The sequence below is a fragment of the Antedon bifida genome, chromosome 6, assembly GCF_963402885.1.
Source record: "Antedon bifida chromosome 6, ecAntBifi1.1, whole genome shotgun sequence".
In the NCBI taxonomy this organism is placed as follows: Eukaryota; Metazoa; Echinodermata; class Crinoidea; order Comatulida; family Antedonidae; genus Antedon; species Antedon bifida.
This window is the reverse complement of record NC_136231.1, coordinates 19010139-19035432: the sequence shown is the minus strand read 5'-3', so window position 1 is coordinate 19035432 and position 25294 is coordinate 19010139. Positions and strand designations below refer to the sequence as shown.

Below are 25294 nucleotides of genomic sequence, written 5' to 3'. Positions count from 1 at the left end.
TAAAGAGAATGACTGGATCATACTTCATGCGAGTGATCATTTCAAAGATCATTTCACAAAAGGAGTGAAGAGAAAATGAATTGAAAAGCATCATTTCTGAAAGAAAGTGCAGAGCATCATCACTCAAAAGAGAGTGGAGAGCGTCATTGCTCAAAGAGAGTGCAACGCATAATTGCTCAGAGAGTGAAAAGAATTGCTGAAAGAGAGTGAAAATAATTGCTGAAAGAGAGTTAAAAGTATTGCTGAAAGAGAGTTAAAATAATTGCTGAAAGAGTTAAAAGAGAGAGTGAAGAGATTCATTTCTAAAAGAGACTGAAAAGCATCATTGCTCAAAGAGAGTGCATCGTTGGTAGAGAGTGAAACGTTGCTCAAAGAGAGTGAAATGCATTATTTAATAATCGTATTACCGTACATTTGTTTCCGAGTATTTAATGTCGATAGGCCTATAGCAATGTATACAAGATCAAGATTACCATGTTATTATAATAACCTTGAACTGAAATGAAAATCATTTCCTATTATTGTGAACAATACATATCTATTCATACATGATAGCCTATACCGTCATTTGATGATTGGTATTTCTATATTTAGAACATGATGAAATCATAATAATATTTCTTAGCTTTTCAGGGGATCTTAACAAATACCTATGGATCCCAGGGTTTCTTCAACTTCCGACCTTGCTGTTCGATTACTAACAACCGGACTCCGGTGTACTGTACTTGTGAATCTTTTGAGGTTCAAAGTTCAACATGATGACACTTCCCGTCATCTTATCTCCAATCAAACATAGATGTCACCTATCATTTTTCTACGTGAGGAATCAAACGGTATAAATGCGCATGTGTGAAGTGTAAAGAGGCACTGTTGAGAATCGCTTTAATTCCCATCACATCGCACAAAACAACGACAAGTTAAGTTGCAGTGGGTATTATCCCAGACGAAACTAACGGATATCCACACTCTGTTGCAAATATGGACTGCAGGAAAGGAATACTAATATTGTTTTGTATTGTCATAAGTACATTTACAGGATGTCTAAGTCAAAAAGCAAAATGCCAAGGTGGTTTTGATCTTTATTTTGTTCTCGACAAGTAAGTTAATTATCAATTTTAAACTTGTGAACTTGGAAACTTGTTATCAGTAATTAGGTGATCATTTAGAATAAAATGATCACCTATTGTTATTGTATAAAATCTTTATTATTATTTTTTTTATTTTTTTTTTTTGGTTTTCCGCAACGAAGTTGCAGGAAAACCTCTTGTGATTGTACGAAATCATCATCATCATCTTTTTTTAGTTATCCGCTTAGTAGCGGATAACTCCTTGTAACTGTCCTGTTTCATCATCTTTTTTTTTTTTTTTCTGTATTCTTCTTTCTTTCTGTCATTTTTGTGTCACGCGTAACTCAAAAACGTGTAAACATAACATTTTATAACTTTGTCAACATGTGGGCGTTCACGTGAAGTTGTGCACCCGCTATTGTGAATGACGTCAGAGTTGCGCAACGTGACTTACGCGCGTTTTTATGAATTTCGCGTATTTAACATAGATCGAAAACCATATAACATTTTAATTTGAAACTTAGAAAAAGTTTAAGTTATATCTTGCGCTAACTGACTGTGAGGAAAAAATGGCATGTTTTACACGAAGTTACGCGCGCACGCGCGTTTAAAATTTCAAAATGCGAAAAATCAATTTCTAATCAACTTTCTACGCGTTTTATGTCATTTTGAGCATGTCAAAAATTCCCACACGCGCGCATATTTTTATGCGCGCTGTGCGCACGTAGCGTTAAAAACAATTTTTTCCGCATGATTTATGTTTTTCCAGCCTTTTCAAGTAATTTTACCAACTTTTAAACAATTTCGACTTAAAATTAACGTCATACCAGCACGTCGAATTGGATAATTTACGTACGTTTTTGATGAAAAAGTTCAAAAATTCCTTAAAATTTGTCAAAATTATACCTTTTTTAAAACAGTCGTAGTTTCTAAACTAAACGGTAAAAGTTATTTTTATTACGTATTCTGGAAGATGATGAGTTGTAGATATCGTATCATGCATCAATATTGCTAACAGGACATTGTGACGTCATCGTATGGCCATGCGAATATAAAATATAGGATTTTTGTATCTTTTGTCATAGAGCATCACATTTAATAGAGCGCATCTTCGCTTATCCGTTTTTCATTTTAACCCAGATTTTGATATTTTTTAGGTCAATCAACTACCTTTCGCATGGGTTAAAAATATTTTAATTTTTTTGACGTCATCATGTCTAAAAATGTAAATAACGTGGGTCACTTATTTTCATCTTTACAGTAACTTTCAATCTGTTATAGCTCGTCAGAATAAAAAGCGGTAATCATGATTAAAACGTTTTCTGGAAGCTATTGTATTGTAAATACGAATTCATATCAAAATTTTTCCAATCCGACGTTGTGACGTCATCATATGGCCAGTTGAACAAAAAAAATTGTATTTTCATCTTTTGCGTCATAGTTCATCACATTTAAAAGAGCGCGCATCTATATTTTACGTATTCAAATTTCTTCTACATGTTAATATGTTGTTGCTGAGATAATATCCTTCCGAAATTGGTATTTTAGTGTTTCATTTTGATACCGTCGCCATGTTAAAAAATGGAATAAATGGCGGGTCCCGTAATTTCACCTATTCTACACTGTATGTAATATGTATACAGATTATACTGTTTATACTGTATAATACTATATGACACAAAATTGACAGAATTCAGCACTAACAACATATCATATTCTTCAGATCAGGTCATAATGCCATAATCTTTTTCTGGGTGCAAAATTCTAACGTATGACGTGCACGTGGCGTTTGTCGTGCGGATAACTAACTCGTCAAAGTGACGAGTTTCATGTCTAGTTTCATCTTCTTTCTTTCTGTATGATTTTTGTGTAACGCTTTTCTCTAAAACTTGCAAACATAACATTTTTTTAACTATATTGACATTTTGACATTTATGTAACGTCGTCAAGCGAAGCTTTTCATGATGCTTACAATTGCGCAACGTGACGTACGCGCGATTTAACGATTTTCTCGTATTTAACATAACTCGACAACCAAATAACATTTCAACTTGAAACTTTGCAAAAGTTTAATTTATATTATGCGCTAACTTTCTGTGGAAAAAAAATTGCGTGTTTCACACAAAGTTACGCGCGCACGCGCATTTAAAATTTCAAAATGCGCAAAATTAATTTATAATCAACTTTCTACGCGTTTCATGTCGTTTTAAGCATGTCAAAAATTCCCACGCGTGCGCACATTTTTACGTGTGCGGTGCGCACGTAGCATTGAAAACGTATTTTTTTCGCGTGATTTATGTTTTTCCAGCCTTTTCTAGTAATTTTACCAAATTTTAAACAATTTCGACTTAAAGATACGTCATACGAGCACGTCGAATTGGACAATTTGCGCGCGTTTTTTATGAAAAGGTTAAAAAATTCGTTTAAAATATGCCTTTTTTTAAACAGTCGTAATTTCTAAACTAGACGGTCAACTTTTTGTGGATGACATTTTCTGGAAGTTAATGAGTTGTAGATATCGTATCAGGTATTAATATGGCTAACCGGACATTGTGACGTCATCGTATGGCCACGCTAATATAAAATTTAGGATTTTTGTATCTTTCGTCATAGCTTACCACATTGAATAGAGCGCATCTCCACTTATCCGTTTTCCATTTTCACCCAAATTTTGATATTGTCTAGGTCAATCAACTGTCTTTCGCATGAATTATAAATATTTTAATTTTTTTGACGTCATCATTCCTAAAAATTTAAATTACGTGTGGCATTAATTTCATCTTTACAGTAAATTTTAATCTGTTATAGCTCGTAAGAATAAAATTTGATAATCACGATTAAAACGTTTTCTGGAAGCTATTGGATTGTAGATACGAAACTATGTGAAAATTTTGCCAATCGGATGTTGTGACGTCATCATATGGCCAGTTAAATGAAAAAAGTCGTATTTTCATCTTTTGCGTCATAATTCATTGCATTTAAAAGAGCGCGCATCAATATTTCACGTATTCAAATTTCTTTTGCACGTTAATATGTTGTTGCTGAGATAATATCCTTCCGAAATTGCTATCTTTGTATTTCATTTTGATGCCGTCGCCATGTTAAAAATTGCAATAAATAGCGGGTCCCGTAATTTCACCTATTCTACACTGTATGTGATATAGATACAGATTATACTGTGTATACTATATATGAATCAAAATAATAGAATTCAGCAATAAAAACATATCATATTCTTCAGTTCAGGTCATAATGCCAACGTGGACACTTCCTTTTGTCCTCAACCTATCCCCTTAATGTTCGGTACGGTAAGGTACGTCGTTACACGTTCATGTTGCACCACTTGCGCGGCGGAAAACCAAACTCGTCAAAGTGACGAGTTACATGTCTAGTCTTTTTTAGTTATCCGCATTCAGCGGATAACTCCTTGTAACTGTCCTGTTTCATCATCTTTTTTTTTTTCTGTATTCTTCTTTCTTTCTGTCATTTTTGTGTCACGCGTAACTCAAAAACGTGTAAACATAACATTTTATAACTTTGTCAACATGTGGGCATTCACGTGAAGTTGTGCACCCGCAATTGTGAATGACGTCAGAGTTGCGCAACGTGACTTACGCGCGTTTTTATGAATTTCGCGTATTTAACATAAATCGAAAACCATATAACATTTTAATTTGAAACTTAACAAAAGTTTAAGTTATATCTTGCGCTAACTGACTGTGGAAAAAAAATGGCATGTTTCACACGAAGTTACGCGCGCACGCGCGTTTAAAATTTCAAAATGCGAAAAGTCAATTTCTAATCAACTTTCTACGCGTTTTATGTCATTTTGAGCATGTCAAAAATTCCCACGCGCGCGCATATTTTTACGCGCACGGTCCGCACGTAGCGTTGAAAACAATTTTTTTCGTGTGATTTATGTTTTTCCAGCCTTTTCTAGTAATTTTACCAACTTTTAAACAATTTCGACTTAAAATTAAAGTCATACGAGCACGTCGAATTGGATAATTTACGTGTGTTTTTGATGAAAAAGTTCAAAAAATCGTCAAAATTTGTCAAAATTATGCCTTTTTTTAAACAGTCGTAGTTCCTAAACTAAACGGTTAAAGTTTTTTTTATTGCATATTCTGGAAGTTGATGAGTTGTAAATATCGGATCATGCATTAATATGGCTAACCGGACATTGTGACGTCATCGTATGGCCACGCGAATATAAAATATAGGATTTTTGTATCTTTCGTCATAGCTCATCACATTTAATAGAGCGCATCTCCACTTACCCGTTTTTCATTTTCACCCCGATTTTTATATTATCTAGGTCAATCAACTATCTTTCGAATGAGTTAAAAATATTTTAATTTTTATGACGTCATCATGCCTAAAAATTTTAATTACGTGGGTCATTAATTTCATCTTTACAGTAAATTTTAATCTGTAATAGCTCGTAAGAATAAAATGTGATAATCACGATTAAAACGTTTTCTGGAAGCTATTGGATTGTAGATACGAATTCATGTAAACATTTTGCCAATCGGATGTTGTGACGTCATCATATGGCCAGTTGAATAAAAAAAGTCGTATTTTCATATTTTGCGTAATAGTTCATCACATTTAAAAGGGTGCGCATCTATATTTTACGTATTCAAATTTCTTCTACACGTTAATATGTTGTTCCTGAGATAATTTCCTTCTGAAATTGCTATCTAAGTTTTTCATTTTGATACCGTCGCCATGTTAAAAATTTCTCTAAATGGCGGGTCCCGTAATTTCACCTATTCTACACTGTATGTAATATGTATACAGATTATACTGTTTGCATGTATATACTATATGACACAAAATTGACAGAATTCAGCACTAACAGCATATCATATTCTTCAGTTCTTGTCATAATGCCATAATCTTTATCTGTGTGCAATATTCCAATGTATGACGTGCATGTGGCGTTTGTCGTGGTGCGGATAACTAACTCGTCAAAGTGACGAGTTTCATGTCTAGTTAGGTGATCATTTAGAATAAAATGATCACCTATTGTTATTGTATGAAATCTTTATTTATTTTTTTTTTTATTTTTTTTTTTTTTATTCTTTCTGTACACTTTTTGTGTAACAAATATCTCAAAAAGTTGAATGGCAATGATCACAAAAATTACACAATGTCTTTCAAATACTTTAACTTAGACATAATAAGCTTTTCAGCGTGATCACTCATCCGTGACGTCATTTATACGCCATTTTGTGAAATCACAATATCAATCATATCTTTACTATTCATTATCACTTATTAATGAAATTCACTACAAGTAAACTTCAGGTCAAGGTAAAAATATTAGAAAATAAAAACTTGCGCGTTTCAAGGCCATGCGCGTGAAATCGCGCGTTAAAAATTTAAAAAGCCCAAAATTAAGTTTTGATTAATTTAGAGCATGAATCAGGCCATTTGCGTGTTTCAAAAAATTACTGCGCAAAAAAAATATTTTGCGCGTGCAATACTTAAAAAGCGTAAAAAATGCGAATTTTTTTTACAAATCGCATTCTACTCACCATCCTTAGTACATTCACCAAATTTGAGTGAGTTCCGACTTAAAATAACGCTATACGAGCAGGATAAAAATGACAAAATGCGCAAATTAATTGCATCAAAGTGCTGAAAATGGTGAAAAATAATGCATTTTTAAAATGAAAATAATTCTTTAGAATGCAAGATGACCCCCAATTTTTTTAACTTATTCTGGAAGCCATTAAGTTGTAGATATGAATTCATGTACACATTTTACGTACAAAATGTTTTGACGTCATCAAATGGCCACTTGAATTTAAAAATTAGGATTTTTTATCTTTTTGTGTAGAATATCACATTCAACAGAGCGCATCTTGTTTATGTGTGCTCGAATTTTGCACAAATTTCAGTATGTGCTTGCTTAATTAATTATCTTTATCATGAGTTGACACTATTTTCTTTTTGATGACGTCATCATGCGTAAAAACTTGAATAACGTAGGCCGTGTAATTTCACCTTCGCAGTAAATTTGAATATCTTACAGCTCTTCAGAATTGAAGGTTACCTTGATGATTATAATTTGTTATGAAAGCTGATGAAATGTAGATATGAATTCATATAAAAATCAAGCCTATCGGATGTTGTGACGTTAACATATGGCCAGTTGATGTGAAAAAGTAGTTTTTTCATATTTTTCGTCAAAGTAATACACATTTCAAAGAGCGCGCACAGCGCTTCTACGTGCCAAATTTTTTTCCAAATCTTATATTTTTTTGCTCAATTAATTATCTTTCGAAATTGTCATCTTAAAGTTTTGTTTGATAACGCCATCATTCGAAAAAATTAGAACATGATGTGTGTCCAGTAATTTCACCTATGCTACACTGTATATAGATATACAGTATATACTGTACATATTGTATATGGCATATAGGCACAACTCAGCACTATAAGCGTATAATAGGATGGCATACATCAACATTTTCCGATCGTATGTTAACGTACGTGCATGTTTAAAAAAAATTAATTTCAGTAAAATGATAAAAATGATCACCTATAATTCGTCAAAGTGACGAATTAAATTCTAGTTTTCATCTTCTTTCTTTCTGTATGATTTTTGTGTAACGCTTTTCTCTAAAACTTGCAAACATAACATTTTTTTAACTATGTTGACATTTTGACATTTATGTAACGTCGTCAAGCGAAGCTTTTCATGATGCTTACAATTGCGCAACGTGACGTACGCGCGATTTAACGATTTTCTCGTATTTAACATAGCTCGACAACCAAATAACATTTCAACTTGAAACTTTGCAAAAGTTTAATTTATATTATGCGCTAAATTTCTGTGGGAAAAAAATTGCGTGTTTTACACAAAGTTACGCGCGCACGCGCATTTAAAATTTCAAAATGCGCAAAATTCATTTATAATCAACTTTCTACGCGTTTCATGTCGTTTTAAGCATGTCAAAAATTCCCACGCGTGCGCACATTTTTACGTGTGCGGTGCGCACGTAGCATTGAAAACGTATTTTTTTCGCGTGATTTATGTTTTTCCAGCCTTTTCTAGTAATTTTACCAAATTTTAAACAATTTCGACTTAAAGATACGTCATACGAGCACGTCGAATTGGACAATTTGCGCGCGTTTTTTATGAAAAGGTTAAAAAATTCGTTTAAAATATGCCTTTTTTAAAACAGTCGTAATTTCTAAACTAGACGGTCAACTTTTTGTGGATGACATTTTCTGGAAGTTAATGAGTTGTAGATATCGTATCAGGTATTAATATGGCTAACCGGACATTGTGACGTCATCGTATGGCCACGCTAATATAAAATTTAGGATTTTTGTATCTTTCGTCATAGCTTACCACATTGAATAGAGCGCATCTCCACTTATCCGTTTTCCATTTTCACCCAAATTTTGATATTGTCTAGGTCAATCAACTGTCTTTCGCATGAATTATAAATATTTTAATTTTTTTGACGTCATCATTCCTAAAAATTTAAATTACGTGTGGCATTAATTTCATCTTTACAGTAAATTTTAATCTGTTATAGCTCGTAAGAATAAAATTTGATAATCACGATTACAACGTTTTCTGGAAGCTATTGGATTGTAGATACGAAACTATGTGAAAATTTTGCCAATCGGATGTTGTGACGTCATCATATGGCCAGTTAAATGAAAAAAGTCGTATTTTCATCTTTTGCGTCATAATTCATTGCATTTAAAAGAGCGCGCATCAATATTTCACGTATTCAAATTTCTTTTGCACGTTAATATGTTGTTGCTGAGATAATATCCTTCCGAAATTGCTATCTTTGTATTTCATTTTGATGCCGTTGCCATGTTAAAAATTGCAATAAATAGCCGGTCCCGTAATTTCACCTATTCTACACTGTATGTGATATAGATACAGATTATACTGTGTATACTATATATGAATCAAAATAATAGAATTCAGCAATAAAAACATATCATATTCTTCAGTTCAGGTCATAATGCCAACGTGGACACTTCCTTTTGTCCTCAACCTATCCCCTTAATGTTCGGTACGGTAAGGTACGTCGTTACACGTTCATGTTGCACCACTTGCGCGGCGGAAAACCAAACTCGTCAAAGTGACGAGTTACATGTCTAGTCTTTTTATTGTTTCTGTACACTATTTTGTGTAACAATTATCTCAAAAAGTTTAATGTCAATGATTACAAAAATTTCAGAATATCTTTCAAATAATATAACTTAATCCTAATAAGCTTTCCAGCGTGATCACTCATCCGCGACGACATTTATACGCCATTTTGCGAAATCACATTATCAATCATATCTCCATAATTCATTATCACATATTAATGAAATTCACTACACGTAAACTTCAGATCAAGGGTAAAAATATTAGCAAATAAAAACGCACGCGCACGTAGGTTCATGCGCGTGATATCGCGCGTTAAAAATTTAAAACGCTCAAAATTAAGTTTTGATCAATTTAGAGCATGAATTAGGGCATTTGCGTGTTTCAAAAAATTACTGCGCAAAAATGCGTTTTTGCGCGCGCGATACTTAAAAAGCGTAAAAAATATGAATTTTTTTACAAATCTCATTCTACTCACCATCCTTAGTACATTCACCAAATTTGAGTCAGTTCCGACTTAAAATAACGCTATACGAGCACGTTAAAAATGACAAAATGCGCACATTAATTTTACAAAAGTTCTGAAAATGGTGAAAAACAGGTCTTTTTTAAAATGAAAATAATTCTTCAGAATGCAAGATGACCCCCGATTTTTTTAACTTATTCTGGAAGCCATTGAGTTGTAGATATGAATTCATGTACACATTTTACGTACAAAATGTTTTGACGTCATCAAATGGCCACTTGAATTTAAAAATTAGGATTTGTTATCTTTTTGTGTAGATTATCACATTCAACAGAGCGCATCTTGGTTATGTGTGCTCGAATTTCGCACAACTTTCAGTATGTGCTTGCTTAATTAATTATCTTTATCATGAGTTGACACTATCTTCATTTTAATGACGTCATCACGCGTAAAAACTTGAATAACGTAGGCCGTGTAATTTCACCTTCGCAGTAAATTTGAATATCTTACAGCTCTTCAGAATTGAGGGTTACCTTGATGATTATAATTTATTATGAAAGCTGATGAAATGTAGATATTAATTCATATAAAAATTAAGCCTATCGGATGTTGTGACGTTAACATATGGCCAGTTGAAGTGAAAAAGTAGTTTTTTCATATTTTTCGTCAAAGTTATACACAATTCAAAGAGCGCGCACAGCGCTTCTACGTGCCAAATTTTTTTCCAAATCTTATATTTTTTTGCTCAATTAATTATCTTTCGAAATTGTCATCTTAAAGTTTAGTTTGATAACGTCATCATGCCAAAAAATTAGAACATGTGTGTCCCGTAATTTCACCTATGCTACACTGTATATAGATATACAGTATATACTGTACATATTGTATATGGCATATAGGCACAACTGAGCACTATAAGCATATAATAGGATGGCATACATCAACATTTTCCGATCGTATGTTAACGTACGTGCATGTTTAAAAAAAATTAATTTCAGTAAAATGATAAAAATGATCACCTATAATTCGTCAAAGTGACGAATTAAATTCTAGTTTACAATTTAGATTTGTAAACTATCTAGATGTTAAATCTAAATGTACAGTAGTTAATTAATAAGTAGTTGAAGGATCCTAAGCACATGCTGGTGCATGCAGAAATGTTAGTTGTCCTACAAGTTTTGCTATTTAACTAGAGAATTGGCTATTTACAGAAAAAATTGTTATAAAACTATGCACATATGCATTATAGTATAAAACAACTTGGAGTTAGTGAGTAGGCCTAACTAACAATAGAACAACTTCCGTCTATTTATCGACTCATGTCCATTAACTGTACATTCACCTTTGGACGTTATTTCTAATGTTTGCAGTAAATAAGAAAAGGTCTCGAAACATAACATTTCCACGTATTATATTTTATTCAACAGCATTCTTAACTCTTCTCCTTGTGTTTCTGTTCTTTTTACAATTATTAGTAAGTTAGGTGTTTGTTTTGTGTAGTAATTTGATATTTGCAAAATAACTTTTATAATTTTAGCGCAATAATACTTTACACAAGTTTATTTAGAGTGATATTTGATATGTAACATAGTATATAGTATAAAAGATATTTTTACTTGGCGTATTTGTTAGAATCACTTAATGGTATCGACACCCAAGGGACGAATACCAGAGAGCATTTAGAAAGCATTGTTATAAACTCATGCCCTGGAGTTAGTTCCACGTAATCTTTGTATAGACTAATTCATCTGAGCTTCTTTTGAGTTTTAAAGTTGGGGATACAAATGCAATCACGAAAAATGATAATAGTAGTCCTGACATTTTCAAGGAAGGCTGACAATTTCGATTTAATGTAATTTTAATAAATTAATTTTAAAAGTCTATCGTCAAGAAAAATGTATACAAGTCAAAGTTGTCCACACCTATGTGATTTGTTCAGTAATGTATGACATTCCGTTATACAGGGTTCATTTTCATCACCTTGTACAGCTGTTGATATTAGTATATTTTTTAGGATCACAAACATGTAACATAGAGTGTTTCATACATGATTTTCTAGGCGACACTTTGATAATACTTTGTATATTTATCCTGTTGATGCTATAAGGATACGACTCAAAATGAACATTGCAGTAAAATCGATTGAATTAATTTTAACGTCACATAACGTCGGATGTGAAGTAGATTTGATCTCATAGAAAATACATGTTTCATGTCAATTCAACTAATGCTCTAGATATATATTACGTAGGCTCTCTAATATACTTATATATATATATATATATATATATATATATAAACAAATCAGGCAAAGAACATTAATTCTAAACCGCCCGGTGATATACTGAAATTTAATTAATTAATTTGAAACGATAAAGATGAGGAATATATATATATTTCGAACAAAAATTACAATCGGGTACTTCTTCTAGGCTTTAAAATGTATTTATCAAATAATGTATGTTATGGAACTCAGGTGTAATCTCTCATAAAAAAAGAAGCAAAGTATCATTCCATTATGCAGGGGATACAGTCATATATTATTCAACAATGTTTTCATGCTTTCTGTCTTTCAACGAATTCCCAAATTTCAAAGAATTATGCATGAGTCCAGAATTTTCCTAGGTTTATTCAGCTTAAATTCTATTTCACATTGTTAGGCATTGAAACCACCATTTGTCATTAACAGGTCTCTAATTAATATAATTATATACATATTGGTTATGTTAAGTAGGAATGACCTTTACAAAATGGACTCTTGGGTGCTATGGATCCAGGAAGCTTACTATATCCGATGATGACTGCATTGTCTTCTTCCACGTTGCTGGATGTCTGTTCCGATGATCTCATTAATATTTACAACAATAACAATGTATACAGGTTATATTTGCACCACGTAACCTCAGTTTAAAAAAACCCAATTGCCTGTAATATTTAGGCCTATTGTATGTTTGAAACGCATCTGTCCCCCGTTATATATTTCTTTTACCCTTTTCTCCTTCCTCCACCATATCAAGATATACGATTATTATTATTTTTATGGTTGCGTAAATCAACCTGATAAGTCGATTTCAGGCTTGCTTGCACCTGACTGTATGTTTGAAACGCATCTGTCCCCCGTTATATATTTCTTTTACCCTTTTCTCCTTCCTCCACCATATCAAGATATACGATTATTATTATTTTATGGTTGCGTAAATCAACCTGATAAGTCGATTTCAGGCTTGCTTGCACCTGACAATTGTATAGTATAAATATTGTTATACTTATATATACTGTTTGAAAGTTTGCATGGCGAAATCAAATGTCAAGTTTGCGGTACATGGATTATTAGTTCTGAAAAGAACTGTTGAGTTTCTCGACGTTTCGATCAATATGCTTTGATCGTCCTCAGGTTCATTTTTTATTTGTTTATTTTAATCTATTTATTTTATTATATTTAAATTATTTTTTAAATTTTCCTTTACCTGTTTTTGTTTATTACTTTATAATTTACGCGTTCATCTGTGTATGCTTTTTGTTTTGTTTGTTTTATGCGTTTTGAAAACTGAAACCATTACAGTACGTATCACAATATTTATTAGGAACAACAATTATAGGAGATTTTTCAGTAGCAACCTCAGTAGGTATTAATATTATTTAAACCCCCATTGACATTAAAATGACTGAACAAATGTCATTGAAATACATCAGTCTATAATTACACTTGAACTAATTCTGAGTTATAAGCACATTACAGTACGCGCTAAGGATTATGACTTTTGATACGTCATTACACTAATATGAAATTATACATTTTACTGAATCCTTCAGAATACAGTAGAACATCTCCTGACACAGAAAATTGTCCTTTATGGGTTAGTAGTAATAGTATAGCCTCTCGTTTGTGTCCTAAAATGGGGGTTCTACTTTTGTCAATAATACTGTTGTAGAATAATATTCATGTCGTAAACATTGATTTTGATAATTTTTTGTCTTCATTATTATAAGAATCTTACTTGAACAATACACCAACCAATCACATGATAAACTTATAGATCGAACAGATACGCATGAAGCAGATAATTCGGTGTCAATGGTTTACTTGTTTCTATTAAATTAAAAACCATTTGCAAATAATCTTCTAAACTCTGGACGAAATTTAGAATTTATGCTACTTGATGTCGAGATCAACAACCAGAACTTCTTGGTAGTTTTTACTGTTTATACGGTCGATCACCTTAACTCCTTACCTGTTTATAAAATAAAACATAATGGAGGCCAAAGAAGGGTAATGTAGGTCTACGCACTAATTCAATATGACTTATATAATGCCAAATTTCTTTCTGTTTCGACTGTTAGCTTTCAAAAACGTTCTCAAATACCCATTACCTGCCGATAAAAATACCCGTCGTATCTTGTTTACATTGCTTCAGCAACCCAGGAATGATGCATAATTAACCCGTAATTCAGTTTTATTTATATTTATTTCTCGATTAGTCCAAATGCCGTGCGTCGCCTTACTCAATAAGAGGCACCCTACTCATTGTCGGCCTACTAAAGCAATTTGTTTTAATGCCAGTAATAAATAATAAATAATAATAAATCAAGAATAATATTACTAATTTATTATTTATCATTTATTGTAAATTAATTAGCCCATTGAAAACCCAAAAATATATCACAGCACGTGACCCGGGTACATTTTGATGCTGTTCGCACCGGCCTAGCATTTGTTAACTTTAACTTTTTTTTAAATGTTCTTATTCTAGCCTCTACTGCAAGACTTTACGGCGTTGTTAGCATGGTTTTTTCTTACAATACTTAGGCCTGCTATCCTAGATTAGTTCTTGTTTTGATCTAAGTTTAGGATTAAATGTTCATACAATTATAAAATGTTCGGTTCCTTACATTAATCATTACGTAACTACATCCCAATGTAATGTGTAAATCGATTCGTGAAGAAGAAGATGTTCGTTTCTATAAGAAACGTGATTACAGATCACATGAGAATTCTAAGAAGGGTGAGTCAAAATGAGGGATAAAAGGAAGGAAGAATATTATCTGATAGAATTTATGTATTTAAGACGTACGGCTTATACTGAATATTGGATCCTCAATAGCCATACCCTGGATGTTGAGCACAGTAAAAATTAATTAATAATAAAGTTATGTATTTGGGTCAAAGGGATTGGACCGGAGGTTATGAGATTAATAGGCAGGGTAATCACAGTGATTACTACTCATATTTTGGACTATGTTATATATAGGAAGTTTATTTCATTAAATGCTTCCTATTTTATTGGCAATATTCCATTGTAACAGGTTTTTTATATTGCTTATAGGCCTACAGTACTGTTTTACATTGTGTGGGTTTGTTTTGTCATTGGTTTTGCTGTAGGATATAGGCCTAAATGGTCCAAGTAAATTGGAAATCTCTCAAACAAACAAAAAGCAATTAACAATCCAATTTCTAAAATCTTTCGACGACATGGAAGATACTTCTCTACAACGTTTCCCACTGTATCATAGTACTATTAAGTAACGTATTTAGTCATATGTTCGTAGTTTTTTGTTTGTTTTAGTTTAGTTTTTTTGCTCTCTTCTAGAAAATATCTTTCTAAGAAACATTCATCGACCAATCAATCATCACATCAATTCATTATATTTGTTAACACTCCCATATGTTTTAAATCGTCTAATTGTATTTAGCTTCATCACCTCCAATACCGTTAAAACTCATTAAAAAAAGTAAATTAACGTTTAACTTTATCTTTTAAAGTGAGAAACTTGTCTTTAATAACGTCTACTTATAACTTTTTGCAATCCACAACAAATACAACACTATAATTTGTGGTAGACTAAAAGCTTTTCTGTTGTTATTGTTCTCACAATAAAAAAAAGGAATTCTCAATCTCAATTTGTTATATATCAATCTTAATCACAATATGGTTTCCTAAAATCCGAAATAAATAATAATAAATAAATCCGCAATTATAAACACTAAAAGAAAGGAATTAAAACTGTTGTATTCGTTTATTTAAGTGTTTTGTGCGTACTGATCTGCTAAACGCATCTATCAAAATGTCTCTGCATAAAACACACTTCCTCTTCAAAGAGCTTCTTTAATTCCACTTGATTCTTAATAATACATGATTCAATATTTTCTTCAAGGTCAGTATTATTTGTAACCCAGTTTAAATCAATGAAATTTAGTAATTGAATGAAAGAATATTCATTGAGTACAATACAATTCGCGTTTATTCTTTACAACAATACCTGACCTTAAAATGACTATATTAGGCCTAAACTTTTTATTTTCTTTTAAGAATTGTTCAACAGGCTTATAAGATTTAATGCATTTCTTACAAATGCATTAATTCTATGTTTTAATACTAATTTCAATGTAAAATTTCAGGTGATTCTCGTACGGAATTGAATGACAATCTCCTTACACATTTACAGAATAAAAATGTTATAACATTTTTTTTTCAGATCAGCCAGTCTGTCAATTGACAATTTTCAACGACAAACTGTTGATTTTGTTGAACAAATATACAACGAATTTACAAAGTAAGGCTTAACGGCGGTTATCATTTAAAACAATGAAATGATAAGATGATGATAGTGAAATAGAATAAGATCGTTTGAATTTTACTGTGTAATAGAAAAATATGAACAGATTATTATTCCACTATCTATGACAATAACAAAAAAGAAAGGAATATACCAACTTTAATAACGACGACGGTGATGAAGATGATATCATAAAAATGATACAATAATAATTATAATAATGATGATGTTTATGATGATGATATCATTTTTAAATTACCATAATGTTTTATAAAATGTTACTGGTGATGATAGTGATACGATTATGGCGAAGATGATGGATAAAAATAATTAAATATTAAAGATGTTTTATATTATATTAAGCCGATTATAATTTAATACTCCTTCCGATTACAGCCCAAAACTCAGAGTAGCGTTCATTACTTTCTCCGATCTTTCACAGACCGTCATGCATTTGACCGGAAATAAGTACGTACACTTGATTTGTTTTTTTGTGGGTTTATCCCACTTTCATCTAAACAGATTACATGAACATTTTTAAATATTATATATTTATTCACGACATTGTATTTGTTTTTATCAATCTATATATTAAATTGATTTCCCCGTTCAATCCCAAATTATTTACTAATAATATTAATATTCATTTTGATATCAGTTCTGCACGTTCAAGAACACCATTTCTGTCTCTCTCCAAAAAATTAGGAACAAACATTCTGTAAAAGTGTTACTATATAATCAATTATTTCTGTATTTACATGTTCTGTCGGTACTGTATCCACATAACTTCATTATTATGTTCATAGGCAAATTCTGTGACAAAACTTCACATTTTTTGTAACAAACCTAGCCCAAAGGGTTACCTCCTTTCATTGGCATTTAACTCAGCTGTCACTTACATTGATATAGTTTTTACTTCATAAGAAAATGAATCAGTTTCCGTATTTTGATGAACTTTAACATTCAGTTCAACGTCTTCTAACAACGATCGATCCTGTTGTTGATCTAATTATACGTGTCGAGTCATTCCCTCTATTGCTGTTCTAAATAAAAATAACTAAATGATAATTCATTACATTTTTATTTAATCTTAAAAATGTATTGTCCCCCAAAAACATGAAAAATAAAGATTAATAAAATCCGACTTTGAATAGATTATTTTGTAGCTTTAATAAAGTTAATCATTTCTGTAGAAAAAAACTGGAAAAAAATATTTTGTTCACTTATACAATTATAAAATAAATGGTTAAATTCAACCAAAACCCCATTGGCTGGCAGCCAATTTGACTATTTTTTTCTTTAAATGACATTTTTTTTTGGTAAATAAACTATTTGGTGACATTAAAATGGCATATCCAACACAAAATGTTTAAGAATAATTTTTTCAGGGGGACAATACATCTTTAAGTGTATTGTATATACTGTCGTAAATAACCTAGTATACACATTATATGAATAATAATATATAAACCTAACCTAACCTAAGTTTGGCAAAAAGAGTTTTTCAAAGTTTCCTAATATAAACCAGTCGTGTCATCTTCCCCAAACAGTGGCAAACTAAGATTTTGCAGACTATTAAGGAAAATTGTACGATTATATTCTAGCAAACTTTTACTTCTTTTCCCACAAGTTTGCAAAGTCAAGTTTGCTTCTGTAGCAAGAAACACTTTGTTTGGCAAAACACACTTTGTCGACGTTTACAATTGTAAAGTAGATCAGTTGACATAAAGCTAATCTGTAGAATGTAAAGCCATGCAGGTTCTTTACAGAGAACTGAGAATTTCAGCGACAAAATATTTGTAGTCATTTGATCCTCCAGTAAAAGAGACACCATCAACTTTTAAGCCTAGTCAACGCCAGCAAACTTTACCAATATTTTGTTTGCAAACTCGGAGTTTGCTTAGTTTGATTTTCCTAGTCTTTTTTTGCTAGACTTTGCAGACAAAATTGTTTTCTGCAGTTTACCGATGTTTACACTAGCAAACTTTGGAAAACTGTTCTTGACTCGAGTTTGCAATCAAAAGTTTTGTCAATTGTTCATTTTATTTATTTATTTTTTACTTTAGACGACGTATTAAACAAGGATTTGAACAATTGCGCCTAATTACCCCAGAAGGAGGAACTTATATGCAACAAGGACTATTGAATGCAAACGAACAGATTCTAAAACACAGTAAGATCTTTGCTTTTCTCAGCTTATAAACAGTATTACCATTATGTGCCACACATTTAGCGTTATTCAATCCGTCAATGTAAGTAGAGTCATGATACAATGATGTTTAGTTTGGTTATGCCTTTCTAAAACTATTAACTTTCATTAATTTTAAATCCTCAAGCTGACATGTTTGACTGCTGCAAGTTTACATGGTAATTAGTTAGACATAAATTGTGTATAAAGGAGCACATTTGTAGGCATGAGAGAGCGTCCAAGCACCCTTGGTTAGGCTAACTTTCAATTACCAATATTGTGAAAGTAAATAGATTGAAATAATTGTTTTAAGAAAACACGAAAATGCAACTCACAATGACATTCTTTTCCTCACACATGCCGTTATGTTTTTCCTTATTGTCTTAAATTTAATCTTTAACATACGTTGTTTATGAGCTTTATCACTTATATGTTTAATTTTTCAGGTGATACGACAGCAAGTGTTATCATAACATTAACGGATGGTAAACTTACCGACTCTGTTTTCGCTATTGCAGAGGTACGTGAAATATTATAAAATGCCTTTGATTTGAATATGTTGAAACATTGCTTAGGTGATATTGGTTAACTGATATTCAATAAATGCCGATACCATCACATACCTGTGACTCATCCTTCCCTTCCCTCATTATATGATTCTATTATTTATCAATATATAAAAGGAAAATTGTATTTTTCACCAGGCAGATAATGCTCGAAAACTAGGCGCTTCAATCATAGCCGTCAGTGTCGGAGATAGTAGGCCAGCTGATTTACGTCATATTGCGGATAAACCGTTCAGAGATCACGTGTTCAGAGGCAATACATTCGCTGATTTACCAGATGTTATCGGAGTCGTAAGTAGCCTATTAAAATATCATAAGCCCAACACTATTTGTCTTTGCTCGACACATTATCAACCTTATATTCCAACTCATATTACCAATTTGATAAGATAAATTGGTATAGGCCTACACAACAATTCTTCTGAAACTACACAATATATATGTATTTATAGTTGTAACATACATTTGTCCGAAACAGCACCCAGTATATTTAGGCCTCAGAAAGACGAGACTCACGTTTAGAAAAAAAGTGGCATCACGTTTAATTCATACTTTATTTATAATTTAGAAAATGGAGATTAACTCATAAAGGCCTAAGATTAACTACCATCGTCCCAATACCTAATAAAGATCATAACACCGAAAATGCTTTGCTTTACAGATTGTGAATAAGTCTTGTGTTGAAATTTTATCGGCAACCCCAAATCAATATTGTTCAGATGGTAAGCATTGTAATTGTAATATTAAAGTGTTTATCTATACCGATTCTTTAAACTAAAAGAGTATTTGTAAAATATCATTATATCTGTCATTATTATGCGTAGTAATTCTTATTTTTTTTTAACCAACAAAATATGCCGATAAAACATTATTAAAAGTTCAGATCTTCATTTTACTTGCTGATCTGTACCATTTGTTTGTGATGATTTTATACCATGTTTTTTATTTAATAATAGTAACACCTATTTCTAAATTATAGTTTCTTTTCTGGTTACATTGGAGGGTAATGGCTTCACAAACACTGACAACATCTCGCATGTCATATGTAACTTCAAACTCAATGATACAGATAATCAAGGTAATTATAGTATATATATAATTGTGCTTTTTTGTCTTTGATAAAAAATATAACAATATTGATTGTCTTGAGTTTGTATTAGTTGTATTATCAAAGTAGCTTAATGAGAGAGTTTCCAAGAGCCGATCAGAATCCGGTAAACTGAGTTTGTATGCACAATAGAAACATTCTTTTCCGTCGAACCACCTTAGAGTTGATCTATCGTAATCGAAAGGTTTTTTTTTGTTTGGATTGACTAGCTAGCATGTTTAGCACCTTTGATCTTTTCTTGCCTTTTATTTATTTGTTGTGTATTTGCAGAATTTAAATAAATAATAAATTAATAAAATACATAGATAAAACGAACATGCTTTCATTCGCAAACATGATTTATTATTCTGTTTTGTTTTTTATTACCGAATATGTATAATAAATTATACACCTTTGAGCCATTTTTATGGAAAGGACTGACCTTAACATTCAGTGTTTTGTAATAGTTTATTTTTCAACTGAAAAGGTATGCAAGTTTCAAAAATATAAATTTTTGCAAAAAATCATGCTTTCATTCGCAAACATGATTTATTATTCTGTTTTTCTTTTTATTACCGAATATGTATAATAAAGTATACACCATTTAGCAATTTTTATTGAAAGGACTAACCTTAACATTCTTTATGTTATGTAATAGTTTATTTTTCAAATGAAAAGGTATGCAAGTTTCAAAAATATAAATTTGTAAAATTGTTTTTATTAGCTGTTCGACCAACTTACCTAAGTGATACAAAGATGACCTGTGAAGCTCCTCCGATTTCAGAAGGAAGGTAAGTAAAACATTTTCTTGTTGTATTATAGAATGACATTTTGATATTAAATAATGTATTTTTGCACTTATTTTCATTTTCTGAGATTCACCAGATAACAGGTCAATATAAATATACTGAAAACAATCCTGTATGTATTTTATTGAAGTATTTAATAAGAAACTCATGTTTTTTCGTCTTGATTTCCATTATACATTCCTAACTTATCTATATTTTACCATATATATTATACCTAAAAGTGCCCGAAAGGAAAAAGGTTACACTTGAATGTTACATGAGAAGAACAGGTGTAATTCCATCAGCTGTTTGTATTTCTATTATTAGCCCATGATATTGTATTTAACAAAGAAACAACAGCACAATGATATTGTTTTCTAAATGCATACCTTTGTAACACTCTGTGAACTGCTAAAGAAAACATTAGGTTAATAATTCATAAGTTATGCTATGAATACTTTACAGGAGGTCAAAAGTTTGAGGGCATTGTTGTATAATTGAATTTCCTTATTAATTTATAATCCATCATCAATATTAAAATACGTTTAAATGTGATCTTGATGAAAAGCGTTATAATATTATAATCCTAAAGGTTTATATTGATAAAAGTTTGATATGCTTAAAAAAATAACCAAAAAAAATAAAATATATCACATTGGAATGTTTTGTTATAGCTTCGTCGTTATGCAAATTTCAGTGAATGGAATATCGTATATATCTAGTAATGTCACATTAAACGCGATGGATTGCACGAAGGTAAGATTATGATAAACGTAAACTATTCATAATCATTTTACACTTTAATTTGTTTATAACTTAAATTCTAATTGTAATAGTCAACCTAATAATTAATGTATTTCAAAATAAATACACTTTCCTAACTAAAGTGTTTGCTAGTATCCTAAGTCTTATTTATCTATCTTACATTGTAAGATCCTCCTAGTAATTTTTAATCCATACACATTTGTAAATGACAACTATCCATTAAGCTATTCATTCTTGTCGAACATCGATGAATTCCTAATACACGTTTGTAATATTTGCTTCAATCATTTATGATACAGGTTTTATGTGCTTGAGAAGTTAAGGAATTGTGTAATAAATGCAAATAGAACCGAGGATTAAAGCAACAACCAAGTTGGTGTGCCCATATATGGACATGATGATGTCATATCACTATCATATTTTGGTATATCACTACCATATTTGGGCATATCACACTTTTTTTGTCAAACTAGTTTAAGAAACAGCCATGCCACATTTCGAGTAATACTTAATATATACTTAATATGACTTTTGTTTGTACTTTTAGCCCGATCTTGTGCCTATCATCACGGGAGTAAGTCTATTCATCTTACTTATGGCCTTACTACTCCTTTGGTGGTTTTGGAACATGATTTGTTGTATAGTAAGTTGTTGAGATTTGTAATTTATAGTATAAGTTATAATTTTTGGCGAAACTATCCATATATATCATGGAACCCCTAAAAATATAAATTCAAATTTGTAATTTGAAGAATACTATTGATACTGTACCATTATTATCATTAGCCTAACGATATAATATTAACCAAAATAATGTAAGAACGCGAATATCATAAGAAGTAGGCCTAAAGTTGAGAAGGCAATTCTACTAAATAATGTATTCATAATATTATAGCATAACCAAAAACAGCATCAAAAGTATCATTTTGAAAAGTTAGTAAGTAGGCCTACTACGATCCAAACCTAACCACTAATATATTCCTTTAGGTAGCGACAAAAGCTGCCACATCAAATCCACCCCCTCCAGAGAAGCCGAATGGAAAGTGGCCAGCAGTGGACGCATCGTACTATGGTGGAGGTGGTGTTGGAGGAATGAAACCTGTTCAGGTAAGCACATGAATGTATTAAATCGTGGGCGATTCGAATTGATTAGGCAGGTAGCCAAAGATTATCTTCAGAAAAACCTCAATCAACAGACTCTCGCCAGCTCTACTACATAATGTAGCCGGCCTAAATGTTACCTTCTGCCTTACATGTTATGTTATTAGCCTACTAATTTTTTTTCTTGTGACTGTTAATTCGATAAATTAATTTAAAACTATTAGGCTACAGTTCTATCAATCTACTTGCTTTTACATTGGATTCGACTCTATTGAAAGGTATTTCAAACTTACTGTTTTTGTAGGTGAAATGGGGAGACAAGGGTTGTACTGAGGCTGGTTCTAAGTTGGAAAAGACGAAAGATGCCAGACTCCTTGGCGAAAGATCAATGGGGAAAGAAAGTGCCAAACCAACACTTTGGGATAAAACAAAGGTAACAACAATAGTGATATACATAATTAAATCATAGTAAAGTATAGTAAATATTGTTTAATGCAATTAATAACTATACACATTTAGCGAATTCGCTTTTGATATAAAAAAAAAAAAAAATTCTAGGCTTAATATTATAAAGGAGTATACTGCACTTTCATTGATTATTGTCCCTTGGCCCTAACTCTTCCTAGAGAAAATAACATTTTTAACGTTTTTGTGTTCATACCAATTATTTGAATCATTAGTTTCTTTGCTTTTCCACTTAGCTTGAGACTTTTTTAACCAGGTAAGAGTGAACATTTCACTCTTACCTGATTTAATTTATTTCATTCTTTTACATAATTGTATTATCTATATTTTTCTAGACTTCGTTTGCTGCTTGTTTTGCGCCAATCAAATCATGCTATGACAGAGTTTCCTTTATGAGACCTAGTAAAGGAGACAAGGTTAGTAACATAGGCCTATATTACTTCCCATTACTCGGGTAGTTTCAAGTAAAATAACAAAAGTACTAAAACAAAACAAAAATACGTCCATAAACAGTTTTTTAAACAATACTGTATTTATACTGTAGTAGATTTTACCGTGTTAGGCTAATAAATATATTGTAATGTTTCATTGGTAATAAGGTAATTTGTATTATCCTGAAGTAAAGCAAATGCAACAGGGGAACTTTAGTTCCATTTGCACATTGTAGGCCTAATACAAATATAAAAAGATACATTCAAAATATAACATTCGATTACATATAAAGATAAATTGTTATCAAGAAAATCAACAGTATTAGGGCCTAGGCCTATAGAAAACTACGAAATACCTGAAATATTTATTATCTGGTTAGTAATAATGTTTTCACGACTATAATTGGGGTAACCTGTTTTCTGACATTGTTACTAAATGAAGACATTTATCTTCAATTTACAGACGTATAATAATTGTATGATCTTCTTTTTAGGGGTGTTTATGTAGGCATGAGCGTGTCTGAATTAACGAACAGAATCTTTTGTATTGAATGCTGTTTAAACTCAAATTAACAATACCAGAAAACCCGGATTGCAAGAAGACTCAATCTTTGCTGTAAAAAAAAGTTTAGCACCGAATGAGAGCGTACTTCGAAAAGATTTTGAAAATGTTTGTACCCGTACTTGGCTGCATTAAGACAAGGATCTATTTATGTAACATTTTGCTTATGACGTTGATTTTCTGCAAATACTGGATGTTTGTGGCTAATTTATTGTAAATAATTATCAATTTATGTATGGAGTGAATGTTAAATGCGCATGTAAAATTGTATAGTTTCAACCTTTATGGTTATTTTTATATTGTGTATACGGTCAATTTATTGCTATAGAGCATTTCATTTATTAGAAATTAGTTTTTTTTCTTTTTATAAACTAAAAAAGAACGGTTAAATCGTTTGTTTGGAATTGAATAATGACCTGGTGAGCCGCGATATAGTTTAATGTAAAAATAAAAGCATGATCGACCATCAGCTTTATCGCCTGTAGAAGAAAATGTATACCATTGGTAAAAAAATACAAAATGCATGTTCCAGATTTTGTTGTATGCTACAGTATAGTAAGTACATTGGATATTGTATTATGTGGTACCGCTATCAAGAGCGTCTAGGTCTACTTGAGAATCTTGATCTTGATAAGTATGTATGGAGAGCATAAGGAGCATCCCGTCAAACAATTAGGCTTTTTTTTTATGTAATGCAATATTTCTTAGAAATGCTATCCTCAAGGCCTACGAAGACAACCCAGATAATACCGATGTATAATTAGCGATTAAAACAATTGATTTTTACATGATTGTCGCCGTGTGGCCACGACATCAGCCCGAATCATTTCCTGGATTTGTTTTAACACTGTTAAATCAGCGACGGAAAGACTGCATAAACCTTTTACCAATCGGTGGTTTTTAAAAGTTTGAGTCATCATTTTGTTTATATTATGGAGTCTAAACTTGTTTGTATACGGGGCGCCGTTTAGGGATTTTTTTAAAAAAGATGCGTAATGCACCAAACGGCGCCCCGTAGCATTAAGTTTTAATTCTTATTGTTGTGTTTTGTATCTAAATGAACCTAATAATAATTTACTGTAAGGATGTATATTATGAATAAAATGCTTTGTATAAGCG

General features: G+C 31.6%; 2 protein-coding genes across 2 annotated transcripts in view; one reads left to right on the top strand and one right to left on the bottom strand.

Moving 5' to 3' along the window:
- Nucleotides 1-25294, bottom strand: part of LOC144844452 (carboxypeptidase E-like) — a 231843-nt gene that overhangs the window by 124781 nt on the left and 81768 nt on the right. The window lies entirely within an intron of this gene.
- On the top strand, nucleotides 695-25294 carry LOC144844450 (anthrax toxin receptor 1-like). The gene is made up of 15 exons (XM_078701375.1): nucleotides 695-1097; nucleotides 16142-16219; nucleotides 16619-16690; nucleotides 18289-18395; nucleotides 18857-18930; nucleotides 19115-19267; nucleotides 19638-19698; nucleotides 19956-20054; nucleotides 20788-20854; nucleotides 21526-21607; nucleotides 22164-22259; nucleotides 22604-22723; nucleotides 23022-23150; nucleotides 23518-23598; nucleotides 24108-25294. Exons 1-15 carry the CDS (start codon nucleotides 979-981, stop codon nucleotides 24135-24137), a joined length of 1368 nt encoding a protein of 455 aa, XP_078557501.1. The 5' UTR covers nucleotides 695-978; the 3' UTR covers nucleotides 24138-25294.

Bases quoted from the DNA above. Each gene is read 5' to 3' on its own strand.
- LOC144844450 (XM_078701375.1), top strand. From the start codon at position 979: ATGGACTGCAGGAAAGGAATACTAATATTGTTTTGTATTGTCATAAGT. The intron at 19,268-19,637 runs GTAAGTAGCCTA...TTTGCTTTACAG, and splicing joins TACCAGATGTTATCGGAGTC to ATTGTGAATAAGTCTTGTGT. The intron at 23,151-23,517 runs GTAACAACAATA...ATATTTTTCTAG, and splicing joins CACTTTGGGATAAAACAAAG to ACTTCGTTTGCTGCTTGTTT.